Source organism: Apodemus sylvaticus, chromosome 4 (assembly GCF_947179515.1).
Source record: "Apodemus sylvaticus chromosome 4, mApoSyl1.1, whole genome shotgun sequence".
Lineage (NCBI taxonomy): Eukaryota > Metazoa > Chordata > Mammalia > Rodentia > Muridae > Apodemus > Apodemus sylvaticus.
The window spans coordinates 160,668,795-160,694,261 of record NC_067475.1 but is presented as its reverse complement, the minus strand read 5'-3'; the positions used below and the strand labels follow the sequence as shown (position 1 = coordinate 160,694,261).

At 40.0% G+C, this 25,467-nt stretch overlaps 1 protein-coding gene across 3 annotated transcripts; it reads right to left on the bottom strand.

Moving 5' to 3' along the window:
• On the bottom strand, positions 1 to 21,110 carry Snx16 (sorting nexin 16). Of its 3 annotated transcripts, XM_052180822.1 has the most exons (9): positions 20,915 to 21,110; positions 19,875 to 19,991; positions 18,794 to 19,267; positions 16,689 to 16,775; positions 15,470 to 15,618; positions 8,270 to 8,339; positions 2,588 to 2,724; positions 1,988 to 2,107; positions 1 to 1,074 (listed from the first exon to the last, which is right to left on the bottom strand). In XM_052180822.1, the coding sequence occupies exons 3-9, from the start codon at positions 19,166 to 19,168 to the stop codon at positions 978 to 980; spliced, it is 1,035 nt and encodes a 344-aa protein (XP_052036782.1). In that variant the 5' UTR covers positions 19,169 to 19,267; positions 19,875 to 19,991; positions 20,915 to 21,110; the 3' UTR covers positions 1 to 977. The 3 variants fall into 3 exon arrangements, with proteins under 3 accessions (XP_052036782.1, XP_052036781.1, XP_052036783.1); XM_052180821.1 differs by lacking the exon at positions 19,875 to 19,991; XM_052180823.1 differs by lacking the exons at positions 1,988 to 2,107; positions 19,875 to 19,991.
• Between the last annotated feature and the right edge of the window lie 4,357 nt (positions 21,111 to 25,467).

Sequence of the window (25,467 nt, the reverse complement as noted above, 5' to 3'; positions counted from 1 at the left end):
TTGGCACAAATGAGTTTAATTATCATAAAGTGCATCAGTTGGCTAAATACATATAAACAAAATCAGCCATAGTACAGCATAACACCTTCACATACACAAAAATGCATATGGAACACCAGGAGTCAAGCTACTTTGGAACTTTGCAGTATATATGGTTATTTTTTTTTCTATAACTCACTTGCCTCAAAACTGTAATATATTTTGAAAAGAATGTGCCTTGATTAGCAAAAAGAGGTAGTGTTCTGAATGAGGCAAACCCCAGTGAATTTATGGGTAGAAAACTGAGTTGAAGATTATGCAGAAAACATCCAAGTATAATATATTAATAAACCAGGACACTTACAATTAAGTATCTTGACATTAATTAATCATCATTTCAATCAAGGCTATTTTATCAATTTGCCTATCTAATTTTAGCTCTTCAAAACACATTATCTTTGGTTCTAGAAAGTCATCTTCTTTTAAATAATATTAATATTTCAAATAAGCAATTTTTATCTAGAGATGATAGACACATTAACATTTCAAACTGGATTCTTATTTATCCTTCCTGTGGTGTTCACTGATTTAAACCTACATCATATCTGAGATAGAGACATTACCCAGATTCTAACATGCAATTAATTTTCACCTAATATAAGTGGTGATTTAAGACAAGCAAGCACACACATATACACTCACAAACACAGTAGTCTGGAGCAATATACAGGCAAGCCACTGTAATAATTTATGTAAAGTATTTAAGAATATGGGCCCTGATAACAATTCTGTTTTTTTTTTCAACGTAGTAAATACAATGCTGGATAAAAGACATTGAAAGCAGCAGTGAATATAATTCCTATTCCAATAACTTAAAAAAAACTTTATGTAAACTTTATACACGTGCATTCTTGTTCAGTTTCAGTCTATTAGGGTGCATTTGCTACTCTGCTGACGTCTGTTGAAATGATGAAGTGGAGGGAGCAGTCACCAGTGTGTTAGTCATCGTCAGCATTATATGCCAACTGTGCGACTTCTATGTCTGCTACTGCACTTCCAGCTTCTCTAGAGTTGAAGTGTGGCTTATGATCAGCTCTGTAAAGAGAGAGAAGTATGCTAGTAAATTTAATGCAATATAATCATAAGTTCAACCAGCAATTCTTTGTGTGAATGTACATGTATGTGCATACTTGTGATCAGAGGTCAATATGAGGTATCATTCCTCAGGTGTTATTCACTTAAACGTTCCATTTATTTACTAGATTGCATATCTGTGCATGACTGAAGGGAGTAAGTTCTCTCCTTCCACTGAGTAGGACCAAGGGACTGGATGCAGGCTGTCACCCAGGAGGCAGGCAGATACTCAGTGACGTATCACTGGCCTGCTCCTACTTTTCCAAGACAAAGTCTCTTACTGGCCTGGAGTTTGCCAATGGGGCCAGATTGGCTGGCCAGTAAAGTCTTTTCTTAGGGACAAACTAGGATAATTTAGTTTGTCTTTGTTTCTTTTTTGATGAACAGATTCATGATATAGAAACAGAAAGTTCATAAACCATATTCTTAGGATTTAAATGATCAATGGTTAGTAAGCTAAACATTGTGGTGTATTCAACCTGACACAAGCTAAAGTCATCAGAGAGGAAAGAACCTCATTTAGGAAAATGTCTCCAGAAGACTGAGCTGGAGGCAAGCCTATAAGGCATTTTCTTAATTAGTGACCACAGGGAACTGTCTAGTCCACTGTGGGTGATGTCATCGGTGGGCTGGTAGTCCTGGGTTCTATATAAAAGCAGGCTGAGCAACCCAGAGGAATTAATCCAGTAACCTGCAACTCTCCATGGCCTCTGCTTCAGCTCCTGCCCCTAGGTTCCTGCCTTATTTGAATTCCTGTCTTGACTCCCTTCAGTGATGAACACATAAACCAAATAAGCCTTTTCCTCCCCAAGTTGCTTTTGGTCATGAGTGTTTCACTATAGTCATAGTAATCCTAACTAAGACAATTGTATACCTAGAATCTTCATCCAAGACATCCCGATTGACTTGAAGTACAGAGGACTCCACCCTTAGGATCTGTCCACCTTCTGCTCTTGACACATACAGTGATGCTCCAGGTTCTAAGGACAACGTTCTAAAGGTATGTTACAACAGAAAGTTATTTCTTCTGAGTAAGAATGGTGTGCCTTCACTGTTATGAAAAAATACAGCATTCTTAGCCTCCAGCTAAGTCTTTGCAGTCATGAGACTATTAACTGCTAAATGAGGGAATTGATAGTGAAATCATCAGCTATAATAATTAGAAACTTCCTCAAATGCATTCAGTATATGCTAACAGGAAGGCAAATTCTAGCTTTTGTAGTCAGAAGTTAGAAAAAGTCATGTCGCACTGGTAGATGAAAATACATTTTAATTAGCTGTAGTTTTATTTTCCTGAGGTTTCTCATCCTTCAATGTTCAGCCTCCTACATTCAAGTAGTTTATAAAGAAGTAGGCCAAGAGCTCAGGACTTTCAGAATGAGAAATTTCATAAGTCACATTAAAATCTAAAGGACACTGAGACTAGAGTGTGAGGAGTCAGACTGTCCACACTGCAGACCTGTCCATGACCCACCTGATTCTGTTCTCTAACGCATCTATGTGAAGTTGCTTTTCCCCGAGCAGTCTCTTCAGGGACTCCACCTCTTTTTGCTTCTCTAGCAGTTCTCTCTGTAAATGGTAGTTAGTCTCTTCTAACGTCTCACAGAAAGCCTTTACAAAGAAGAGGAAGGAAAAGAAAAACATTATGTACTGAAGTAGTATCTCTCTCAAAAACATTACTAAAGAATCAGAACACAGAAATCAAAGCTGTATTTGTAAAAGTCCAGAGAGTTTGTTTTTTCCACACTTATTGTTTTAGATTACTACACTTATTGTTTTAGTTTACTACTATTTCGGCACTCAGTTACTATGCATCAGGGGTACCAGTAAGTTCTCTTCCTTGAGAATAACTATAGTAGCAAACACTGAAAATGGACATATAATTACAGATAAAGTAAGAGAATATCATTTAAGAAACTGAAGAATAGCCAGGCAGTGGTGGTGCATGCCTTTAATCCCAGCACTTCAGAGGCAGAGGCAGGTGAATTTCTGAGTTTGAGGCCAGCCTGGTCTACAGAGTGAGTTCCATAACAGCCAGGGCTACACAGAGAAACTCTGTCTCAAAAAAACCACCACCACCACCAACAAAAAGGTAGATATCTGAATAAACTACAACCATTTATCAAACACAATGGAGTCAGTTATTTAAACTCTGATAAACTAAAGGAATTATCAGTCAAATTAGTCTTACAGGTAAGTTCTAAGAAGACTGAAATAAAAAAAGCTATTAACAGCATTCAAGCATCTCTGGAGAATGGAAAAAGAGGAACTTAGGAAATTAGAATAATCCTGATACTAGAGATAGAAAGGAAAACAATACATTCAGTAATTTGATATAAATCATTATCATTTAAATTCAGCAATTAAAAATGAAAATTTTGGCTGGAGAGATGATTCAGTGGTTAGGAGCACCGAATGCTCTTCCAAAGGTCCTGAGTTCAAATCCCAGCAGCGACATGGTGGCTCACAACCATCCTTAACAACCATGCCCTCTTCTGGAGTGTGTGAAGACGGCTACAGTATACTTACATATAATAAAATAAATAAATCTTAAAAAAAAAAACCCAAAAAACTAAAAAATAAAAATAAAAAAATGAAAATTTCTCTCAAACAATTCTTTATCATTTGAAAATCTATGAATATAATTTGTGCTTATGTAAATAAAACCACCAAGCACATGGAAACATATACCCTACAACATAGCAAACTAAAAATAGGGAATAACTTCCTTAACCACAAAAGGAGACATTAACAAAACTACCAATAGCTTACAAAAAAAAAAACATCTAACACGACACAGGATTTCTTTAAGGTGAAGAAGAAATACCCTCACTATGAAGGTTTCAATTTATCTTCAAGAATATTGGCAAACACAATAGTACAGGAAAACGCCATGTATGATATTAGGGAACATAGGAAAAACTGTGGATATTGGCATTGTAAGATTATAATTAGCAATATAGCCAATTCAAAAGGATCTACAAAGATATAATAGGTATGTGAAATAAATATACAAAATTCAACAATAGTAAAAGTTTAGATCATAAAACAATTGTCAACAGAATGATTAAATATACATCTTGTCTTGAAAGTTTAATTAGGAAAAAAAAAAATCAAACCTGTACCAAAGAGATTCTCAACTAATATGCAATATGAGTTTCAAGGAATTCACAAGTTGATTATAAAATTTTCATGAAAGAATAAATAGCCAATTTTGAAAACCAAAACTAAAAAACAAAACCAACCTCAAGATGGAAGAGAACCTTTGCAATGTGACCCTTAAGCTTCTAAAGCTAATTAACTGCACAGAACTGGCAGGAGGAGATATGAACTGGAATAGAGCTGACTGGCTACACAGGCAAGCCGCATGATTTATAGTTTACTCACGGAAACTATAAATATTAAGTCATGAAGGAGAGCGACCACTTTCACAAGCAGTATTGGCATAAGTGGTCACCCATTGAGAAAAGCCAAGCCAATTAATGTATTGATGTGAAAAGCAAGTTTTACTATCAAAAATGATTTAAAGATTACACTTGTATCCTGGAGTGTAGTAAAATAAAAATCACAGAAACTATGATGAGATATCGTAATGGAGCAATTATAGAAGCGGCCTATGTAGCCATTAGTATAGAAAAATCCATCTGGTAACCAGGAATTAAATCTAGCCTAGAAGAAGAGTAGTAATAGTATAAATGAGTGACGATGGGAAACACATTGCTAATAAATGTGTCGACTGAAAGAGCAGATTTTGGGAATAACTCTCCAAATGTAGTGAAGCTAAAGGGTAAATAAAGTATACAATAATCAAGGAATTCTACTATACAAATAAGCTTTCCATAAATATTTGGGTTTCTTCCAGGACTAAAAACCATCTCCACGAGGGAGTGTTACCCTAGGGACTAGGCTTTCAGAATAATCATTAGAAAAAGATGCTCACAGAGTGATTTAGCTATCACTAAGACCTCAAAATGGTTGTATGCATAGAAAACCACCAATCCAAAACTAGTATGAACAACTTGTACTCTTAAGGTATGATGAATGTGATGAATTTTCTTGTGATCAGCAGTGGCTTCTAGAAAATGTCTCACAACCCAGAGGCATCCTTTACTTGCCTTTCTGGCTTCCTTAAACTTGGCAACAAAAAAATTTAAGTTCCTAAGCTGAAGAATACCTCAAGGTTGGAATTTATATGGGGGAAACTTTAAAGATTTAAGTTTTAATTATTTGTAGTATAACATTTCCTTAAACATTTTTGAGTCCATAATACATTTCTTTGATTGTTGAGACTGGGTCTGCATGAGTCAAACCCACCACTGATCCACCTACTGGTGCTGGGATTAGTGGCATGTGCTACCGTACCTAGCTTTTATTGTGCATTTCCAATCATTATCTATTTATTGCTACTATGCCCCAACCTCATTTCTTCTACTGCTTTATTTCCAGAGTTTTAACTCTGAATTTCCCCAAGTGGGCAGTCCAGGTTAATATACTCAGCCTTAATTTCTTCCTAGGTATAGACACTTGGAGGAATGTCTCCCTTCAATAGGATGCAGGTTGAAAAAGTAGGAACAAGTTTTACTGGATTAAGGTCCCTTATCTTTTGAGTAATTTCAACTTGTCACTTTTGTTTCAAAAGTAAAAAGTCAGTAGAGAATTTCTAAATAAATATTTATTTTCAAGTACAGTTATAAGAAAGTACATTTATTTTAAATTCTAGGAGCTATATTACACATTGCTTTGTACAATGTATAGGCTTAATACAGCTTTGATGATTCATTTACACTAGTTAGTTCAACCAATTTGGGAATGAGCTGATCAGCATCCCCTTGGCAGAGAGTTACCCAGTCCCTGAGGGTACTGCATGATGCAGTAGTGTGGAGTTTCAGAAGTCCTAACTCAAACCAACTCTCACTCTTTCCCAGCTAGCCAGTACATATTTTGTAAAAGGAAAAATGTAAAGTGCTTAAGAACCACATTGAAGTTAGGAAGAATTCTCTATTTGAAAGGAATGGAAATCATGAGCTCTATGAGTTGAAAAAGTAGTAATGCCAACAGTTGCATAGTATAATATATCCACCTAAAATAGAACTTTTCAAACACACTCTAGGTCAAAATTAGAAAATGATATAAGTCTCAGTGACTACATATGCTGCAGAGACAAATATCACAGTTACTAAATGAGAAGACCAATACAACAGTCTATAATGCAGAAACAGTTGCTAAATGCATCTGAAGTGTCTAGCATTGAACACAATAGGCCATATATATATAATGAAAATCAACAGTTATTAGAAACTATCTCTAAATGACCTCAAATAATGATATGTAGAATAGTGACTGTTGAGGCAGCTTGCATATTAGGTATATGAAAGCCAAATAATAATAATAATAATAATAAAGGTATATTTATTTCCCAGTAAACTGAGAATCATAATGAGAAAATTCCAGAGTCAAAAAACTTCAATGACTAAAATACAAATGAATAAGAGACACTCAATGGTAGACCTGGTAGGACAGAGCTGTGAACTCCTGAACTCAAAAGACAAACCTATAGAAACAACCTAATCATGCAAACAAAGAGAATAAATATATAACTGAGTAAAACTAACTGGAGAGAAATCAACTCTTCAGAGTTATGCAACAAAGTGAAAATTACAAAGAGACCCAGGGGGAAGGGAGGAGGGGACTGCACAGGACTTGAGATGATGGCCATTACACCTCCACTGGGCAGTATCAGGCGCCAGTCCCAGGAAGCATGCCCGTGATGAACACAGGGGCCACACGCTGACGTATCCCAATCAGATTACTGAAAGTCCAAGACAGAGGTCTTCCAAACAGCAGAAGTAGCCACCATATACAGAAATGACAAAATTAAAGGCTGACTTTTCCTCTAGATTGATAGTGAAGGCAAGAAATGACCCATTCAAGGGGCCGGACGAAAAACAATCTGGGTGAAAAAAGGAAGTTTTGTAATGTCACATGTCTTTGTGAGAACATGGAGAAACAGAAACTCTCATGTAAAACAGTCCATTAGTTTAGAAAGAATTATGAATTTCTTTAAAAAGTTGACATCAGGATGTATTACAAGAAAGTGATTCCTTTCCCAGGACATAGCTCAAGAGAAAGGAGAGCATGCATGTATCAGTGCTTCAAAGGAACTGTCCGTGGTGGCTTGTAATGGAATAAAACTGCAAACGATGTATCTATCATTGAGCTGGAGGCTGGGAAATGCAATGTGATCGGTCATTCATTAAGAAATGACACAAGACTGAAAGTGGTGATGGGAGCTATCTATGCAGTGGGACAGCCTGTAAACATGCATGGTGAAAGAAAGCAGAAAAGATAAAGTATGTAAACTGTGTCATGTACATCATCACAGACACAAAGGATTATGCAAACTGAATGTGAATTATATGTATAAACATGCCCCACATTACTGCATGAACCGATATATAGGAAACAAACAGAAAAAGCAAAGTCATAGGGAAGAAAAGTAGATTATGGGTTGTCTTGGGCTAGGGGCACAGACTGTACAATGTTTCTGGAAGTTTTTTGAGGAAATATAAATATTCTAAAACTAGATTATGATGATGCAACAGCTGTATAAATACTAAAATTACTAAGATGTATATTTACAATGAAATAACAAAATAACAAATGAATAAAGCTTTTGAAGGTTTTACTTCAATAAAGCTGTTTTTTAAAAAAGCTACAGCATTTACTCTGAAACAAAGAAGTGCTACAGTTTAACTGCATAAAACCACAAGCCTACCAATTAAATCTGTTTCACTTTAGGTTCCTCACTTGCATACCTTAGAAAAGGAATGCTCATTATAAAATCATAGTGCCAAATAAAGTAAATCTAAATTCCTGTAGCATCTTATTAATTTTCTAAAGCAGTAAAATAAGTAGAAAGGATTTAATTTTAGATTTTTATTCATTACATGATACATATTTTTATCTGTTCACTAAACTAGGTCCATGTTTTTCAATGAAAGAAACCTTTGATTCAAATATTAAAAGCTGTCTGTATAAAATCACTCTAGTTTGAATTGATAATAAAGTGCTGTTTGCCAATTCATCCAAGACACAATGTAGAAATTGTACTGTATTATTTATTGTTCTTTCACGGGACATGTAACACAGCACTTACCCTGCTTTCTTCTAGGCTATCAAATGGACCTGGTGGATCGTCCAGACAAAGAAATTCTCTCACTGCAAGGCTTTTCAAAGGCAAAAAAAATTAGCTGGCATACAAATAAATTTACAAAAGACAGAAGAACACAAAAGACACATTTGAACTACACAGTATGTGAGGCAAACGATTCTGTAGATAATATAAAAATGAGCAGTTTGTTTGTCTTTACATAAGTAGCCACATGCAAATACTAAACTATAAAAGGTATTAAGGTTATACTCAAGTTATTGGATCTTGCAAATGCAAATAGAAATCACAGGTTTCTGGTTACATACAGACCACATCATAGCCAACACGATTCAGAACAGGGGTAGAGGACGGCAGCCCGAGCAGCAAACTTCACTCTGGACTTTCAAAGAGGCAAGAGTGCCAATAGCTGCATAGGGGTCATCCTGCTATGAAGGAACGCGATTCTTAATTTATATTCTCCTTCTAGGGTCTAAGCCTTTACTCTGAAATACCTTAAAGACTACCCTTGCTATGTCTACTAATTCATATACACTTCCCCCAGATATTAAGAGGAAAACTTCTGACCATCTCTTAATTAGCAAACATTTTATATAATGAAATAATCTTAAGGATATACTTTGTATCAGCAGCAGTGGGTTAAGACAGTGGATACTCTGGTCCTTTTTAGAAGAGGGAACAAAATACCCACAGGAGGAGATACAGAGAAAAAGGGTGGATCAGAGACTGAAGGAAAGACCATCCAGAGACTGTCCTACATGGGGATCCATCCCATATACAGTCACCAAATCCAGACACTAGTTGTACCAAGAAGTGCTTGCTGACAGGAGCCTGATACAGCTGTCTCTTGAGAGGCTCTGCCAGTGCCTGACAAATACAGAGGTGGATGTTCTCAGCCAACCAATGGACTGAGCACAGGGTCCCCAATGGAAGAGCTAGAGAAAGGACCCAAGGAGCTGAAGGAAGTTGCAGCCCCATAGGAGGAACAACAATGTGAACCAACCAGTACCCCCAGAGCTCCCAGGGAATAAACCATCAATCAGAGTACACATGGAGGGACCCATGGCTCCAGCTACATACATAGCAGAAGATGGTCTTGTTGGACATCAAAGGGAGGAGAGGCCCTTGGTCCTGAGAAGGCTCAATGCCCCAGTATAGGAGAATGCCAGGACAGGGAAGTGGGAGTAGGTGGATTGGTGAGCAGGGGGAGGGGGGATAGGTTAGGGGGTTTTCTGGGGTGGGGGGAACCAGGAAAGGGGATAACATTTGAAATGTAAAGAATATATCTAACAACAACAACAACAACAACAACAAAAAGACAGTGGACCATCAAACTTCCTCACAATAAACATGCTCTCTTCTTCCAAACAGCAATTGCAGGCCTAGGAGATAACTTGATATATATGTGCAATTTCTTATTTGTAAAAGGTAGAAATATATATGATCAACTGACACATTAAATTGGGGGCATGCCACTTTGTATTGAAAAGAGAATAGGGTTTTGGGGTCATATTGGGCCAGAGAGGTTTATAATGACAAAACTGTGTAAGTCATGAAAAGGTAAGTTGGATATTTAGTGAGATCTCTTTAAAAGAAAAATAGGAATATAAAAAGTCATATTATGAAAATAAAAGCCCAAAAGAACAAAGAAGCTGATGGCCAGCAGATTCTAGACTGTCAAGTCTTTCCAGTCTGGGGAAAGGACACTTGAGCAATGTCCACCACTGCAATGCAGCAGAATCAATTGCCTACTCTGCCTTTTGTTCCTCTGTCCCCTTTAAGCTTCAGGCAACGATAGGTGATGCTCCCTTTCTGTTTTGAACAGATACCACCCTGTGAGTACGTTACTTCTTTAACTAAGTAGTACTTTTGTCTCCCTAAAACTTTTACTTACGAGTCTTTGTTAAGCTCTCTGAATCATTCAGGTAACCCCAAATCTTTTATATGACATCACCAAGCATTGAGAATGGTCCTCACTTCCCCCAGTGCTTCATGTCTGGAAGCATCATCAATGCACTAACACATGCACACTGCTTCACACCACTCTCCCACTCACAGTTGCTCTGCACTTCTCTATCTCATGAATGATATCAAAGTTTAGATAGAAAAAAGACCTTTTCAGTCACACAGTACAAGTGATAGATGGTCCCTAAATCTGTCCGCTGAGAATAAGTCTGCACCCCTTTCTATGTGAAAATGATTTTGCTTTATGTATTGGTTAAATACTTTCTTACAGGCCACGCCTCTCTGAACACATTCAATTTGTATTCCCATTCTCAAGTTCTGGCATTGAGAATACTGCACATGGTTTAAGAGCACAAAGGAAACCAGGATGACCAGTGATGTAGAATTGTAATCCCCCTATCAATTCTGTCTATGAAATACCTACAGTTAGAGAAGAAAGAGTGAGGCTTGCGAGGTAGTGGCAGTGCGGCACAGGGAGCTCACTCTGCGGACCTGCACCCGGGTACGCAGAGCTCCCTGAACTAATCAGTTTGCTCCTTTGTAACCCAGTTCAAAATCCCATCTATAGCTCCTCTATTTTTTTTTTTTTTTTTTTTTTTTGGTAGGGGAATACCAGGATAGAGAAGTAGAAGGGGGTTGATAGGAAAATGGGTGGAGGTAAGAGGGCTTAGGGAACTTATGGGAAGGGGGGAACTGGGAAAGGGAAATCATTTTGAATGTAAACAAAGAATCTTGAAAATAATATATATATATATAGTATAGCTCCTCTATTAAGAGGGAGTAGAGTTTCGGTCTCAGAGCCAGCATAAAACAATGACCCAGACTAGTGTTAACTTTCTTTTATGACACTCAGCAACCTATATCCTTGTGTTTAGAGCTGGGTCTCATGCGGACCAGCCTCGACTCACGCCACCTGTTACCCTGATCAGCCTTCCCACCTCAACCTCTTTTTTTTTTTAAAGATTTATTTATTTATTATATGTAAGTACACTGTAGCTGTCTTCAGACACACCAGAAGAGGGCATCAGATTTCATTTACAGATGGTTGTGAGCCACCATGTGGTTGCTGGGATTTGAACTCAGGACCTTAGGAAGAACAGTCAGTGTTCTTAACCGCTGAGCCATCTTACCACCAACCTGACTCTTATGCTTCATGGTTCAGTGTATTTCTTATCCACAAATGCTCCTCACTAGCTCCCCCTGCCCCATCCCACCCTGCTAGTCTGGTGTAAAGTCTGAAAGCTTCTTTTCCCTGCAGGACTTCTCAAGGTTTAACTGGTAGATTAAAGAGTTTAAAAGGAGAAAAACACATCACACAGAACAGCAATTTACAAACTTCCCTCTTTTAGTCAAACAGTTGCCCAAGTTCTCTATATGACATGTGACCAAGCAGTTATGGGGCTAACATTTATGACAGATGAATAATCCTTCTCTTCACCTTCTCATGCTATTTAAGGAACCTCTTTCACTGTAAGATCAATGTGAAATATTATGCACAAAAAATAACATATACTTTATCACAAAGAATACTCTATTTTTAGTCTAACAAGTTAAGGGGATTTCCTAGATGTCTGATGATATAAGACAAAAGCAGTAATAGAACTAGATCAATAACTGTGAGGTAAACTAAATACTTCCTAAGTTTTAATACTCTTAACATTTTAAGAAAATGAAAACTTTCACCAACTTACTTGGTAAGAAACATCCATTTTCCTGAAATGCACATTTAAAAATTGCGGAAAGCTCTGTGTGCTGTTCCAGGAATCTTAAATGTTTGTGGATTTATTCTGTGTGAGTATGAGCCGTCTGCATGTATGTAAGTACACTATGTACATGCCACCTGCGTAGGGAGGGCAGAAGGAAGTCTTATGCTGCCTGGAACTGGAGTAATAGTCATAAAAACCACCAAAGGCACAGAACCCAGGTCCTCTGAAAGAGGAACAAGTGCTCTTAACCAGTGAGCCAACTCTCCAGTTTTAGGAATTCTGAATGTCTCTAACAAACTAAACTTCTTTTTCATCTTTCTTATTGACTTTTTTTTTTTTTTGAGACAGGCTGTCTCTACACAGTCCTGGCTGTCCTGGACCTCACTAGATAGGTGACCTCACCAGCCTGGCCTTGCACTCACAGAGATCTACCTGTCTTTTCCTTAAGTACTGGGATTAAAGGCATGCTCCACATGCCTAGTTTAGGCCTACTCTTTATTTGCAGTTCTGGGTTCAAAGCCTCAGTCCTGTGCATGTAAGATACATGTCCTCTACTGACCTTTATTCCCCCTTTTCCCTGATAAGTAGATTTGATTGATATAATTTCATCTATTTTGTTTTTTGATATGGCCTTTCTAGATAGTCCAGGCTTAACTCAGACATACAAAATCTCCAGTCTTTACTTTCCAAGTGCTGGTATTCCAGGCTCCTTACTCCACACCTGGCTGGCTGCAATTCCTAACTTTTAATGACTGAAATCTATTACTAGTAATTTTTAAAATAGTTAAATTTTACTAGTTAAAAATCAAATTATATAAAAGGTTAAAGTGGCCCCTAGAATGTAATTTAGCACATTTCAGTATAAAATGGATTTCTTGTACAGAGCCATATTGGAGTGTCATGCCTCAAGGTAGGAACTTGGCTTTGGCCAAGGACAATCCCTGGCTTTGAGCAGGAATCTGACATTAGGGCATAACAGGGAAGTAGGTTACAGCAGGAATTTTTATCCTAGGTTGGAAGCTCAGAGTGAAGGTTAAGCTCATTGTTCCTCCAGGACTATAGATTCCTGAATTAAGCAGTTGACCCACCCAGCTGCCTGAGCAGTAGAGCCAAGGACCACCAGACGACTTCCCAGGAACTCAGCCTGGAGTCTGGGGGGAGGGACTTGCCCAAACTGTTAAAAGGCCTGACCTCGATTAAAGTTAAAGTTGGGGCCTTGATCTTTTCACCCCTTCCCATCTATCCCTCAGCTTCTGTTCCAGCAACCCAGTTTGTAGTAGCTGCAGGCAGCTGCAGACAGAATACAACAATTTCTTATAGTTTTTTTTAATGATATAAGGATAAACTTCAAAGGTCTTTTATGATTTATGCACACTAGTTTTTGTTAGTGGTTTTCCTGAAATATAAATTTATATTTATATTTCTCAAAAAATATATATCTCTTTATAGCCTCATTTGCACAGACTCCTCTTTTCTAATGGAGTGCTACAGTCCTGCCATTTATTCACTCAAGAGACACCAAGAGCTAGCTGCCTGAGTCAGCACTGTGTGAAGCTCAGGACGCTGCCCAATGAATGAAATAACCACGTAACTAGATCTTAAACTCTGGTGAAAGAAACGAAACCAAGTAATAAAAAAAAATGTGCAAAGCAAAATGCGATGGACGTCAAGTACCAACCTGCCTTTCTTAACCGGGATTCCCAGGAGGACTAAACTTTGTGGTGATGAGTAAGTGTTATCTTCTCAATTCTTAAGACCAACAGAAGCTAGTAGTATCATGCTACCTGGAAGTACAGAAGTTCACTACATACCACTCACTGGTATCTTAAAGAACTAGGAGACAACTTTCAAACCGGCAAAGGCCAGCTACAAATGCAGTAAGAAAGCAGAGACCTGGTTTTCGTAATGGAGAGGCAAGGTGCTAGTCAAAAAGGCCAGTGACCTAGTGAAGAGAAGTCTTTGCTGAAAGAGTTACCATGGAGTAGCAATCTGAAAGTCTGCCTTTCCAGGGAACAATAGACTTGGAGACCAAGAAGCAAGCTAGTAGACAAAGAGGGTGGCGGGTGCACCCAAATGGGTGAGCGGAGGAATAACAAAAGCACTGCTGGAAAGACAGGCAGAGCCTGGGGCCAGGGTGACCTCATCAAACTACACTGCAAAAAGACCAGAGGCTGTAGTGAGCTACAGAAGTGCGGGTGAGGCAAGACCTGGTTGTACTAGGGTGAAGATGGCTGTGATGAGGTAAAGTAAACAAGTCTGGATGGGTCCTGCGGGAAGAGACTACAGTGTGTGGAAGACGGCATGCAGGTCTGCAGAGGCAGACGCTGGAAAGGGGGACATGCCTGAAGCCGGTCTCCAAGCTGAGGCGCGCACACTGAAGAACAAGATGCTCACAGACTATGCAGGGCTCTCAGGGAAGGTTGCAGGTGATTTGCATAAAGATGGAATGAAAGAAAAGGAGGGACAACAGGTTTTTTTAGTTATTTTTCATCATATTTGAAAAACTGCAAACAGCCATGTTACAGATTTGGTTCATTGCTTGCAGGGAGAAGGTGGTGGGACTTTAGGATTCATAGGCAAGGGAACCAAAGAAGAAGCAGACCCACCATGCTGGGGAAGCAGAAAGCCCAGGCCTGAGAAGTGCAGGGCAGAGAGATAGCCAACGTGTAAAAGCCAAGGGTCATGGTACCCGAGGGCCGCAGGTTGGAACAGAGGACTTAGTAAGTAATAATTAAGAGTACTGAAAGGGAGAAAGTACTAGCCGTGTGGAGGTTTGGGAGTGGCTTAGGGCATTATCAAATATAAGGCTCTATGTGTGTGTGTGTCTGTCTGTCTGTCTTTCATTTGAGAATTTAGAACACTGGCGCAGGTAGCAAAACCCACTGCCGCCGCTGGGGGATAAGAGCAGATTATTCGACCTCTGCAACACAGCTGCAGTCAGGTACTATATGTTCCTGCTCACTAGAAATGTTCTCTGTAGTTTTTCAAAACAGTTCTAAGTTTTCTAATAACATGTATCCTTCACACAATATATTTCATTAAGAGATTTTCTTATATTCAGAAGTAAAAAAAAAAAAACTTTGATCCTTTTCACACTATTTAATGTTTCCAAAAATCTTATTTTACCACATGAATTAATCTCAATTCCTAATTTTTATTTTACTTGGAAAAGATATAAAAATTAGCTTCAAAATTATTTTTACATTAACCAAAAATTGACTATTATGTGAGCCATTTTGTCTAAATGATTACTAAAAAAAAATCAAATTTACAGCTGTATAGTTTGAGGACATTGTATACTCATATTTTTCTTTTCACATTTAAAGTTTTAATAAAAATGAAATGCTAAATAAAATCCTCAACTGAAAGAAATCAAGAAAATTCTGTGTATTTGAGAAAAGTATTTACATCCTCACCCTCCAATATATGCTGATATGAAGTTGGTCCTAAAATTTATTCTTCCGTTTAAACTTTTTTGAAATGATTTTATAATTTCTTATTTCAATTTGTTACATACCAGTTAGCAATGTCCTTGTGAGCTACTAAATTTTGAAGAAATGCTTGTAATCCTAATTGTCTATCTTCTAGAAAGTCCACATTGTAATTATCTTTAAACCAGCGTTTTGGAGGAAGTGCTAATCGAAATCCCGGAAACATCTCTTTTAACTGGAAAAAGAAAAGGAAAAGAAAAAGAAAAAAGAAAGGGACAACGTTTAACTCAGTTAAATGAATGGGATACTGTTCTATACCACGGACTGTTTGAAATCATTCACCAAACAAGCTTATGATAATTAACCCAGCTATGCCATCTTCTGCTGCTCCTTGGTGCCGATGTGTGCAGGCACTCCAGGTGCTCCACACCACGCCTGCACCTGGTCTTTTCCACCTCCCCGGTCAGGCATCCTGGTGGATACCGAGTAGGATTCACTGCAGCTGTCATTCCCATTTCTGATTTCATAAATACTGTTAAGTACTGCCTAACTGGCTTTTTGTATCTTTTCTGGTTTATTATGTATTCAACTTTTGACTAACCCACTTAAATAGTTAGGCTGCAACTTTAAAGATGGAGCAATTGCATACAAGAACGATCCATGTCCTAATAGACATCAATCAAGCAAGTGCCTTGACCTACAACATTCAGAAACCAAACTCTGACCAAAACTTGAATGAGCCTGGAAGCTGATTCTTCTCCAGAGACAGCAGATAAGCCCAGCCCAGCCCAAAGCCTGACTGTGAGCTTGCCTGGTGAAGACACCCACACCCCATCCCAACTTCTATTAACAAGAGTTTAACAGTGTAGACAGCAATAGCACCAATAGTAACCACACCCCTGTCCCAACTACTATTAACAAGGGTTTAACAGTGTAGACAGCAATAGCACCAATAGTAACCACACCCCTGTCCCAACTACTATTAACAAGGGTTTAACAGTGTAGACAGCAATAGCACTAATAGTGACCCTACAGACCTTTGTTCTGCTTCCTTTTATGGTAAGTGATGCTATGTACATTTCCTTAAACTTTTGAGGCTATATAATCATATATGACATAGAACAAGTTTTCACAAATATTCAGCTAACTGTGCAGATGACACTAATAGTTACTATAGTAAACTAACTATATGATATCCCTATGAGCCCACAGACTTGGGAACTTATGGGAAGCTACGTGAAGTGAGGATGCCGGGAACAGACACAGAACTGGCAACTGAAGGCAGCTTGAGGTCTGACTACTCACTTTGTCATTCAGTCTGGAGAAGTCAGTGTATCTTCTGAAAACTACCCAGCTTTCTTCTGGGCTTTTCTTTACTAGGATTTTATATACCTAGAAAGAGAGAAAGGAAGAGAGATGGGAAAAGGATATTGAGGGGAGGGGAGAGGAAAGGGGGGACAGAGAAAAGAAGAAATCAAACATTTGTAGAAAACGTTACTTGATCTAACAAGCAATCTTTATGCAAGAATGCAAAATCATTTAAAGAACCAAATGCATGGATATGAAGACAGCAAAGTAAGTTTTTTAGGTATGATCAAGACAAAATGCCACAGCACATGTGTGGAGGTTCTTTGGTTCTACCGCGTGGGTCCTGGGAATGAACTCTGGTCCCGAGCCTTGGCAGCAAGCAAGTTACTCACTGAGCCGACTCCCCAGCTCAGATCTACAGCAGCAGCAGCGACTTGGGGTTAGCTGCAGCACACACACTTAGACACACAGACACAGGCATCCATACCCAGGCACGCCGTTAGTGAGTACACTCTCTTGTAAAGTACACTTGTGTAAAGAAATAGCCATCAAGTTACAAATGGTAAAATGCCTCTTCCTATCCCAGCAACATTATAACTGCACCCTATACACTAGACTGTTTTTTTCAAAAAATCATGTCAACGGTTTTCCTTGGAGAGCCTCTCCTCCAGGCATCTGTTAACAGCATGAAGCAGCAGAATAAACACACAGAAAAACTATACTTCAAGAAAATCCAGAAGCCAACTCTTTAATGTGACTTTAGCAAGGTTGATGATAAACACACAGGCCAATGTGCATAAGCACACAATATTACAGTATTTAAACCCAGCTGGGAATGGCAGCCCAGACCCAAACCCAGCACTCAGGAGGCAGAGGCAGAGGCAGGCAGATCTGCATGAGTTCAAGCATGCCTGGTCGACACGGTGAGTCCCAGGAACAGCCAGGACTACATAGAGAAACCCTACCTCAAAATACCAAAGAAGAAACAAAATAAAACCAAACCCCATAGACTTGAAAAAAAAATAGTTAAAAAAAGGAAAACAAATGTAGATCTCTTCTATTGACTATCAAGCAGAAATCTGACCACAAGGCCTCTGCATGGACAATTCTAAAACATTATGAGGAGGAATTCAAGACAAATATTGATGGGTTCTTCAGATATTTGAGGACAGTACTGTGAAGATGATGTTCTCTACAGCTGGTTTACTGATGTAACAAATCTCAGTGCATAGGGAGAGAATAGCACAGGCTATCCTGAGAAACAACAGTGGGCTGAAAGTACCGGGTATCAACACCTACTAAGTGCCTCACCAATTAGGACTGTGGGCCTGGCAGAGGAGTGGGGCACAGGCGATATGTCACAGGAAACATTGGAAATGAAGGCTTTTAGTTATTTAAGTGCCCAATTAAGTGATTTCACAGAAAACTACAAATGGCCAGGCCTTTCATCAACATGGACTTAAGGATCACACCTGGATGGTCTGCAGATGTGTTAACATTCTTACAGCATTATAGGATGTGCAGATGTACAGAGTGGAGCTAGTCCGAGCTGGGTCTAGAACACAGAAAACTGCAAATGGAGGTGCACAGGAGAATGTGCAAGGGCTTATCCAAATAGCCAGAAAGGTTTGAGTGTTTTATGTAACTAGTCACTGAGAAAACTCACGCTTTATATAAACTAGGAAACATAAAATAAGATGGAAGGAAAAGGCAACACACTAGGGACGTATGGAATGAGTAGAAAGCCACACTGCAATGGTTCCCCCTACAGAGCATGGCTCACCAGGATTTTCCAATGCTGAGCTATGGAACTAACACCTTTACTCCTATGTAGATTGTAAATGGAAATGGAAATGCATACATGTAGTTCCCAAGTGATCGGTACTAAATGATCACAGTAGTAGTGCCAGAAAGAACCTCAAAAAACAAGTATTATCAGCAATAAAAATGAGCTACCTAAAATTTATGCATGATTAAGGGTGAGTCTCATAAATATAAAGCCAAAACAACTGGATCCCAAAGACTATGTGGTCAAGAATCTGAAATACAGGCTTGCCTTATCTTTTTCTTGTTACTGGTGTGCGGCAGAAACCAATACTTACGGTAAATTTGGCCCGCTCTTCCATAACCTCATAACCTAGAATTGTAGGCGTTGAAGGTCTATCTTCCCAATTTACTGCATCAGGATGCTGTTCTTCAGTGTCTCTTGGTCTAGTAGAATACTCAATGGATGAATCTGTACCTGTAAATTTAGTCCTAATGAGCGGACTGCCACAGACTGATGATGCACTGTCCAACTGATCCTGGACATTCGTCTGCTTAAAGCTGCCCACATTTGAGTCTTCTAGCTGGCCTTTGGAAGAGTTTGAGCTTGTTGACACACTGCCAAAAGAAGAGCTCCTTTGATTTCTGTTGTTTGTAAAGCTGGAAGCAGAGTTTCCTATTGGCATCGGAACTGGGACATAAGGGGTTGCCATCTTCTTCGGCCTTGGCAACAAACTTGGATACCTTTGAGTCCAAACACTTAATGAACAACCAATATGCAGTTCATTGCTTCCTTCTTAGGAATTCACTATCTAAAAACAAGAAGGACACAGTGAAGGATTAGTCTTCAACTTAGAACTCAATCCAAAAGAAAACAAAAAGCTTCTCTTAATATGTGACACTCAATTACTTACGAAGTCATATGTCTAACACCATCCTTTAATCTGATTTATCTCTGTGGACTCTTGTTTACATGGTGAAGAGAACAAACTTATTTTACATCTCCTTTCTTGACCCTCATGATATTCCTGCTTCTCCTCCTCCTCCTTCTCTTTCTTTCTACTTTCCCTTATTTTTTGCAATATTCATTTTAAATGGACTAAATCCCAACATATAAACAAACATTCCCTGTCCACTCCCACCCCCCCCTTCCAAAAATGGAAAGAAGTTTTGTCATCCTGGTAATACTATATGCAACATAGGAACAGAAGAAGGAAAAGTCATTCATTTTATTTTTTTATACAATTACTGAAACTTTCAAGGATTTGCACAGGATAATCACAGTCAGTCAGAAGTTGAGATTATTAAGGATGCTCTTTAATTTTGATTGAGACCTGCAAAAGTTATGCATGTCTCTTACATTCTAAACCTCTTTCCTTAAAAAAACGTTAATTTTTAGACAGGGTCTTACTGCCTTACCAGTTGCTGCCTGTGAACTGGCTAAGCGGACCAGGCAGGCTTGAACTTTTTCGGTCTTGCTGCAGCCTCCAGAGGTGCTGGGACATTCACCTGCACTACCAAGCCAGCAACAACTGTCTTGAAAGTAATATTTTTTAAAAACTTAGAATCAAATGCAAACTTGGTAAAGTTAATGAAAAAAATGGCGGGGGGGGGGGTAATCGGATTTACAGTCAAGCAAATTAAATAATTAAAATTTTTGCTTTAGATTTTAGATTATTCTCAATAACCTAAGGTCCAAAACATGATTGTATTTTATGTCAGAATAATTTTGTAGCATAAAGAAGTAATGATTTGCCATTACGTCGTTAAGTAATGAACTCAGAAATTTTAAGCACCGACCAGGAGAAATGAGCGGTCTATTTATACACAGCAACGGGGGATCTACCAGGCCAACTTTAATTGCTCTTCTCTGAGCAAGGTGTCTCCTCTGGACGTGGGAAGTTAAACAGGGTGTTTAACGTCACGCGGCCAGTGCAACCTTCCTTACCCGTCCAACATTCACAAACGTGGGCTACAGATTCGCCCTTGGGTGACCCCCACGCCCACGCCCACCCCCACGCCCACCCGCACGCCGCAGCTCCCCACCAGGAGAGCTGAGCAGGATGCCCGCAGCTCCAGCCTCTGACATCTGTCACCTGAGGCCGCGCGGGCTGCCCAGGGCGGCCCGGTGTGCGCCCCGGGACTCCCACCCGCGGGAGTGCCGAGCCTGCGGAGGGCGTGGCGCGTTCTTCGGGGGCGCCTGGCGTCCGTACCCAGGAGGCTGCTCCCGCGCTACCTGTACGAAGGGTGATGGCGCGGTGGCTGGCGGAACGCAGGCCCGGGGAACCTGGCCGGGCGGCGTGGTCGGCGCGGGCCGCGACCCCTCGGGCCGGCCGGGCTCCGGCACCTCCGGTCCTCCCGGGCGAGCGGCCAGGGACGCGGCGGGGTCCAGGCTCGCTCCGCGGCCCCGCAGCCTCCCGCGCGCCCGCCGTCCAGGCGGCAGGTGCCCCGCGTCCTACCTCGGCGCGCTCCGCGACCCCACGCTGTCAGTGAAGGAAGGCGGCTCCTCTTCCACCGCGGTGGGTCGCCTCCTGCCCGGCACTCGGACTCCTCACGTGACTCTCCGCCCCAGAGCACCCGCTCGGTGCCTAGGCACGGCCGCCCAGCCAGGTTCCCGCGAACCGGAGGGAAGAGACGGCCTGAAGGGGGAGGAGGGAGGAGGTATGCCGACCCCGGAAGTGACGTCACATCACGGCGCCGCCCCCGGAGGCTCACCTTGGAATTGTTGGTCCCTGTCTCGGCAGTAGCCCAAACAAATCTAATTCCGTCTCAGGGAATCGACAGTTTTTTCCCACATACTTTTATTACTAAAAGCGAGTTTCTGAGAAATGGGGCTACAATATCTAGTTTGCCAAGTAGGCGAGGAGAAGACTTCAATTCCCAGAAGGCACTTTGGGCAGCATAAATTCATGCTAGAGCTTTGCATCATGGGACTTGTAGTTATCACTGGTTTGGGGCTCTAGAAGGTTAGTCATTTTCCATAATTAGCATTTCTTTGATGGATTGAAAACTGATTTAAAGAATAGGCAGATAGAACACTATTTTTTCTTATATTCCTCCCTGTAATTTAGGACTATAGTAATGATTCCTGAATTTCTTAGTAATTTGTCCCAAGTGAAAACAGTATTAGGCTGCTTGGATTTGCTCATTTGAAAACCTATAATGTTTCAGCAACACTGTTATTTAATGATTATATATCAAAGTTTACAGAACCATTTATCAGTACAGTTGGGTTGTCTTATTTAAAGAGTATTCCATGATTTCTAGGGCTTTGGAACAATACTTACAAGGGGGAAATTAAGAGTACTGGTTCCAAAATGATAAGATGATTTCTGACATAGGTGTAGCTTTTATTGGAGAAATAAAGTATGAGTGAAACAGAACTCTTTGAAAACATAAAGGTAGTTTTCAGGATGAAATTGACAATTTTGTCCTCGAGTAATATCATTGAATAAAAGGGAGAAAAAAGTAAGGCAAAGAAAAATGAACCTTGGAATATTTTCCTTAATATGGATAGGGCTACAGGGGCCAAGGAGAGAAAAACGTTCAAGAAGTAAGAGTGTATAGGGACCATAATTTGAAGAAAGATGAAGCTCTATTTGAACAATTTGTTGGAATTGTTCAAGAGTACATTTTTTTTAAAGATTATTGACTGGAGCATCACAGAATATACATACGTATATACATACATACATACATACATATGCACACATAAATATATATATGTATATATCGCATATTTCCAGTATTGATAAATGACTAGATTTTACTTTCAAGAAATATCTAAACAGATTTAGTAATCAAAAAAGAATATTCTGTGTGTTGTCAGATACGATCTACTACATCATCATAATCTATATATACGGGCCAGTTCCTACTTACAGAACTTTTAGTTTACACTCTATACAGTGGTCCACAATAGAACTGAACTGTTTTCCCAACTTACAGAATAAGACAGAATAAGATTCTTTTCTGACTTTTGTGTGTGTGTGTATGTGTGTATATATATATATATATATATATATATATAGTTGTATTTATGTATGCACACTAAGAGGGCATTTGAGCTTGTCCAGGGTATCGTTAAATGAGAGGTATAGCTTTTTTCAGCCTGGGGTGATAATGGGGTGAGAGATAAGATGGAAAAACTACAGGAGAAAAGAGGCATCTGAATGGGAAGGTATATTCCCCCTTCAAAGGCCTTGCTCTATCTTTTGCACATTTGGCTTCTCTGGTGACTAGGTTTATATCCCTGTTTATAGACATTTTTATTAAACTGGGTTTTTTTTCTAAGTAGGATATTTGATCCAACTTGTGTCCAACAGGAGCTCTTTCCAAAGAATTAAAATGGAGGTGTGGTCGAGCAAAGGCATGTGGTCCATGTTCCAGAAACAAATGCCATGGGAGTATGTGTGGTGAGAAGTCCTGAAAGCACCCCCGCTAATTTCTCTAAGATTGATCCATTCTTTCTCCCCTCTTGACTTCCCCTAGACTCTGTGAAATAACCTAAGGAGTTTTTCAACATATTAGCTTTTTGCTTAAATATGGTCGAAGATTGTGTTTTTGTGTAAAACCAAAAGTGCAAGTTACACAGGCAAACTGAAAATGAGCAGTGGACACGTACGAAAGGCTTACAATGATTAAAACTGGGATGAGGAGGTGGCTCTCTGGACAAGTGTGAAGACCAGAGTTCAATTCCTCGGTACCCACAAAGGACAGCCAGGAGTGGGTGTGCACGCACACACACACACACACACACGTTTATAAACATATATATGTTTATATACATATACACATAAATATATAAACATATATATGTATGTATGTGTGTATATATATATATATATAATTATCAACAGCAGCAGTCATCGCTGCGCCTTACACTTGGGGAATTTCCATGGATTTGATACATGAGGAAGACTGCACAGGCCTTTCGGGTTAGCAGGGATTTTTAAAGGAGGCAGGTTGACCTCTGCGCACAGTTAAAAGCTGGAGAGAGGACACATAGCTCAGTGTGGGGTGTGGAGGGAGGGTTAGGGGACAGCCTGGTGTCCCCTGAAAGGTGACTTGAAAGGCGTTTGGGGGGTGAAACTGGACATAGAGACAAGCTCCTGATTGTCTTTTAGACTACTTCGATTATGATCTTAGCAGCAGTACCTTCCTGCTCACTCTATGGAATCAAGGAAATCAAGGAAGCCACCCTCTATTAGCCTTTTGTTCTCGGCTCGCGATGGGAAACTGACCTTATATCATCCGTGCTTACACAATCATCCTCAGGGACTGGGTTATACATTAGGTATCTATCTGCCCACAGCTCCTAACACCAAATCAGGTATCCTATAGTTGCAAATTGTTTTTTTTTTTTTTAAATTAGCTGACCTTTTATACACACTTGCATTTCCAAGATCATTTTAGTTTCTAGTTCTAGTTTGCAAAACAAAATACTTTTCAGAGACCTTTAAGCTCCTTCATGAAGTTTATACTACCCCACATAACAATGAGTTAGCTAAATCAACAAATCAAATCAATCAATCGGCTATTTCCTGGGGACCTGCCATAGAAAAATGTGCCTAAAAAGTCCAACTGTAGCAATCATTTACCGCTCTGAGCTCTCCCGGTTTTTTCTCTTTATACGACGTGACGATGCTTCTGCCTGTGATTTTTCTGTCCCGTTACATCGGTGCCCACATTCCTTTTGACAACCCTCTGGGTGGGTTGTCAACTCCCGTCTCATCAGATGTGATTATCTCTGTGTCTGCCTTTCAGGACCAGAATGGAAACACCTTGAGGCCAAGAAAGGTGGGGTGTTCTTCTCCATGGCTCCACAGAACCTCTGGCGAAGTTTGGTAGGGCCGAGTTGAGCAAATAAATGAAGGAAAACGAGTGAATTAAATTTTAATGTCTTTTTCCCTCTCTGGTTAGCGATTACAACACCCACACCTCTTTAGTGGAATCTTGCTTGCAGAAACCTACGGAAGCCAAAAGAACAAAAGCAGAGTGGGAGGAGAGGGAGAGGCAGTCACTGTGGCTGAGGAGAGGGAGAGGCAGTCATCCCTGAGAGCAGTCTGCAAACCACTGGGTGGACCAGGAGACTTGAAAGTTCTACCTCAGATCTGACACTTGGAATTTATGTTACCCGGAGTCAGAACTGTTTATCAAAATGATCACCATAGCGTAGTCAGCAGCGCTAAAGCCCATGAAAAGCCTTGGGAGAGCGAAAATAAACGGAAAACCAGGATGCCAAACTTAAGCAAACCGATGAACCGGACTGTATAGTACATTTAAGGCATGGCCCTAAGCTGGTTTGAGAAGTGCTTCTGACATAGGACTAAGTAACAAAATGTCTAAGTTCCTCAGAAAGTCAGCGTTTTTAACGTGTTGGTTTGTAACACGATCTTCCAGAACGAAAGGGGGTTCAGGAGTCCTGCTTGGTGAAAAGCTGAGCCTTGGGAGGGCCGGCAGCATGGCTGACACTGAGAGGACTGCTCATCTCCAAGAGGAAGGAGCCCGAGCCTTTGCAGGGAATCTTTGTCGGGCTCCTTTCATTTTTCCATGTCCAGTGCGAGGCAGCCAGCACTCATCCTCCACACAGTTATTCAGAGAGCTGAAATGATCTCACCTTCTGAGGGCGCAGTCCTGACAGAAGCAACAATTCCAGAGTCTCGAGGCAGTTACATTTAAAATGTGTGAACGGCAGCTGTAATAATGTACTTAGAAATACGTTGAAAGAGCAGATCCTGGAAAGCTCTACCGAGAACTGCTGCGTTGGCTTCACGGACCTTAAGGAGTGTTTTTGTGTTTTCTCTGTTGACTTCTGGTTACCCCTTTCTCTTCTTTCTCTGCTTTATTGAGATATAGTTGACAAACTATATAAATTTAAAGTATGCAATGTGATGATTTGATGTGTACGTGTTAGGAATTGACTTCCTCAATAAAGCTAGTGAACACATTGCATTAATTTCCTTCATTATCAGGATATAACATCTTAGACAGCATTGTTACTGGAGATGGT

Bases quoted from the DNA above. Each gene is read 5' to 3' on its own strand.
- Snx16 (XM_052180822.1), bottom strand. From the start codon at position 19,168: ATGGCAACCCCTTATGTCCCAGTTCCGATGCCAATAGGAAACTCTGCT. The intron at 2,108-2,587 runs GTGGGTCATGGA...ACATACCTTTAG, and splicing joins GCGTTAGAGAACAGAATCAG to AACGTTGTCCTTAGAACCTG. The intron at 1,075-1,987 runs GTATACAATTGT...CTCTCTTTACAG, and splicing joins GTCTTGGATGAAGATTCTAG to AGCTGATCATAAGCCACACT.